The following is a 2,579-nucleotide window of genomic DNA, read 5'->3' as shown; positions in this document are numbered from 1 at the left end:
CGCCGCACGCGACAGCGCGGCAGCCTGCTTTGCCTCCGAGCGCAGCTTCACATCGGAGGGCACCTTCCACACGTAAAGCGTGTGTGGGCGTGGCCCTCCGCTTCGGAAGAGGTAGAGGTATAGTCCGCTCTCGGGAATGGCAAGCTGCGTTCGGAAGGCGTCGCGCACGTGCTTCTTCACGCTGGGTGTGGAAGCCTCGTCGACGCCCATGATGGCGTCGTCTAGCCGTACCAGCTCGTACTCGGTGACATTGGCGAGCTTGGCCCGCAGCCTCGCGTACATGGCGAGGCAGTCGTGCGGTGCGCAAGGCTCCTTGAACTCTGAGCCAACCACATCCTCCTCTCGGTCGGGCGCGCGAAGAGGCACGGTCTCCTTGCGTGCCGTCTCCTTGGCCGCTGCGTTCTTGTCCATCGCGGCCGCGAGCTTGACCATGCCGTCGGCGAGCGCCGAGACGTCGGACATGAATGGCTGCCAGCGTGATGTCTCGGACCACGGTGCGCAGCCAATGAAGCCCGCAATGGCCTCGCCGTACGAGCGCAGCTTCTTGGCCGAGAGGCGCGAGTCCAATGGCTTTGCGCCGTGGTGGTCCTCCGAAGGAGTCTCATTGTTGAGCGCCTCCGTCTTGAAGCGGCGTGGCACGACGAGGTGGACGCGGCCGGCCAGTCGCAGCGGGCTCGGATCGGAGTCGTCAAACGGAAGCACGTATTGCAGACCCGCCGCGATTGCAGAGAGAATGCGCTGGCCCGAGGCATTCGCATCGAGGACTGGAAAGCTCAAGCCGTCTCGCTGCAAGTTCGACAGCAGCGCGCGAAGGAGGCGGTAATCGTAGCGGTCGCCGTCGGGCGCAGGCGGCAGCGCCCTCGGCGTCTCGGCCTGGGTTTGCATGAGTCGCGTCAGCACATTTGGTAGCATGCCGGGGGTAGCAGGGGAATCCTCGGCGGTCGCCAGCACTTTGATGTTGCAGCCAAACATGTCTCGCAGAGTGGCGACTGTCGTCTCGTCCAGATCCTCGTTGTCGAGGACGGTGCCGGTGCCCGAAAACTCCGTCGTCCGAAAGCACTTGACAGTGCTGGCTGTGAGCTTGCCAGCAGCAATCTCCGGCTCGGCTCTCTCGAGTGCGTCGCTGACGACAAGGGAGAGAGCCACCTCCGCCTCGTGCATGCGGCCCGATTGGTGATGCTTCTTGCCAAGCTCGACGCGAACAACGACGGGCACCTTCGGCGCCATGCCGGAAGGGGCACGCGCCTCTGAAGATCGAGGCGCGTGGCTCAAAGCCGGCGCTGCGCGGGTGCGTGCCCATCGCCGCTTTTGGTCGCCGAATTACATGTTTTGGATGCCGTTTGGGGTCACTCACACCCGCACGAGGTAAGGCGGCGCGCAGCGCCGCGCTCGCAGGCTGTTTTTGACGTTTCTAGATTTTTGTTTTCAGTCTAGGGGGCCCGACCCCCTCAGAGGCGGCGGGCGGGCGCCCACTGACCCAGAGATCAAAAACGCTCGGCCCGAGCCTCTTCTGTGCTCTGATGGATTTTCACTCGGTCGCTCCCCTAGCCGGATGCGGCCGCAGGGAGCAGCGGGTCGGGCGCTGCGAGCAGGTCGTGGTAGTCGACGTCGTCGTCGGGGATGCGGTAGCGCGTCGGCTCGTGGACCAGCATCTTGTCGATGACCATGTTCTGGAAGCGGTGCAGCGTCTCCTCGAACCGGAACGAGAAGCGGCCGCCGGTGTAGAGGGGGGTGCTCGTGCCCTGGTGCACATTCTTGACGATGTCGATGTCCTGCGTGTTGATCAGGTCCCAAAACTGAAACATGTCCTCAAGGACCGCCTCGCCGCCTGGCGCGTCGAAGGCGGCGCGGTGCGAGAGGAACGTCGCCTGCTCGACGGTGCGCCCCGCTCCGTGCGGTGAGAGGATGACCCGAAACAGCGAGTCGGGGTAGAGGGAGAAGAAGGTGTTGGGGAAGAGGGCGACGTGGTACGCCATGCGCTGGTGGCGCGGCCGGAGCGTCGGAAAGGGAGGGATCCTGCCGGGGTCGATGGGCGTCCCCCCCCGCGAGAGAGGCTCCGTGGCAAAGCACATGTACATGCCCCTCCCTTGGTGCCGGGGTGCTCGTCGACGCCGCTCACGTTGCAGAGTCCGGGTGGACCGCCGGCAGGTGGTAGTACTCGAGGTAGTTCTCGACCAGGAGCTTCCAGTTGGCGGGCACGTCGTACTGCTTGCGCTTGTACGGGACGAGCCCGGGCGTGCCCACGCCAAAGCTGCTCTCGTACTCCGAGAGCGAGGGCAGCAGGTCGCCCAGCCACTCGGAGAGCGGAGGCGCCTCGCCTGGAGGTGGGCGGTGGCGGGAGGGTCCGCAGAGGCCGGGGTGGGAAGCACGCCCAGAGGAGCGGCGGGGGCAGGCAGAGACATGGCGGGGGCAGGCAGAGACATGGCAGAGCCAGAGGCGGGACTCGCCGTTGACGTTGACAAAGATGAGCCCGAGCGCCGAGTCCGCCCTCACGGGGAAGAGGCCGTTGCGCGACTTGTCGAAGCCCTTGACGTGCGAGGTGCAGAACTGCGGGAGCAACAGATCAGTGTGTGCGTGTA

The 2,579-nt window shown here is 65.4% G+C and overlaps 1 protein-coding gene across 1 annotated transcript in view; it reads right to left on the bottom strand.

Annotated features, from left to right (window-relative positions):
- Positions 1 to 1,544: 1,544 nt before the first annotated feature.
- Positions 1,545 to 2,579, bottom strand: part of EMIHUDRAFT_242541 (hypothetical protein) — a gene marked incomplete at both ends in the record, with an annotated part of 3,276 nt that continues 2,241 nt past the window's right edge. Inside the window, 2 exons of the mRNA XM_005772221.1 lie at positions 1,545 to 2,016; positions 2,120 to 2,318. Of these exons, the coding sequence (XP_005772278.1) occupies positions 1,545 to 2,016; positions 2,120 to 2,318 (671 nt within the window). The remainder of the gene's footprint in view (positions 2,017 to 2,119; positions 2,319 to 2,579) is intronic.

The sequence above is a fragment of the Emiliania huxleyi genome (genome assembly GCF_000372725.1).
Source record: "Emiliania huxleyi CCMP1516 unplaced genomic scaffold EMIHUscaffold_362, whole genome shotgun sequence".
NCBI classification, from domain to species: domain Eukaryota; phylum Haptophyta; order Isochrysidales; family Noelaerhabdaceae; genus Emiliania; species Emiliania huxleyi.
The sequence above is the reverse complement of the archived record's forward strand: the minus strand, read 5'-3'. Positions and strand labels throughout refer to the sequence as shown.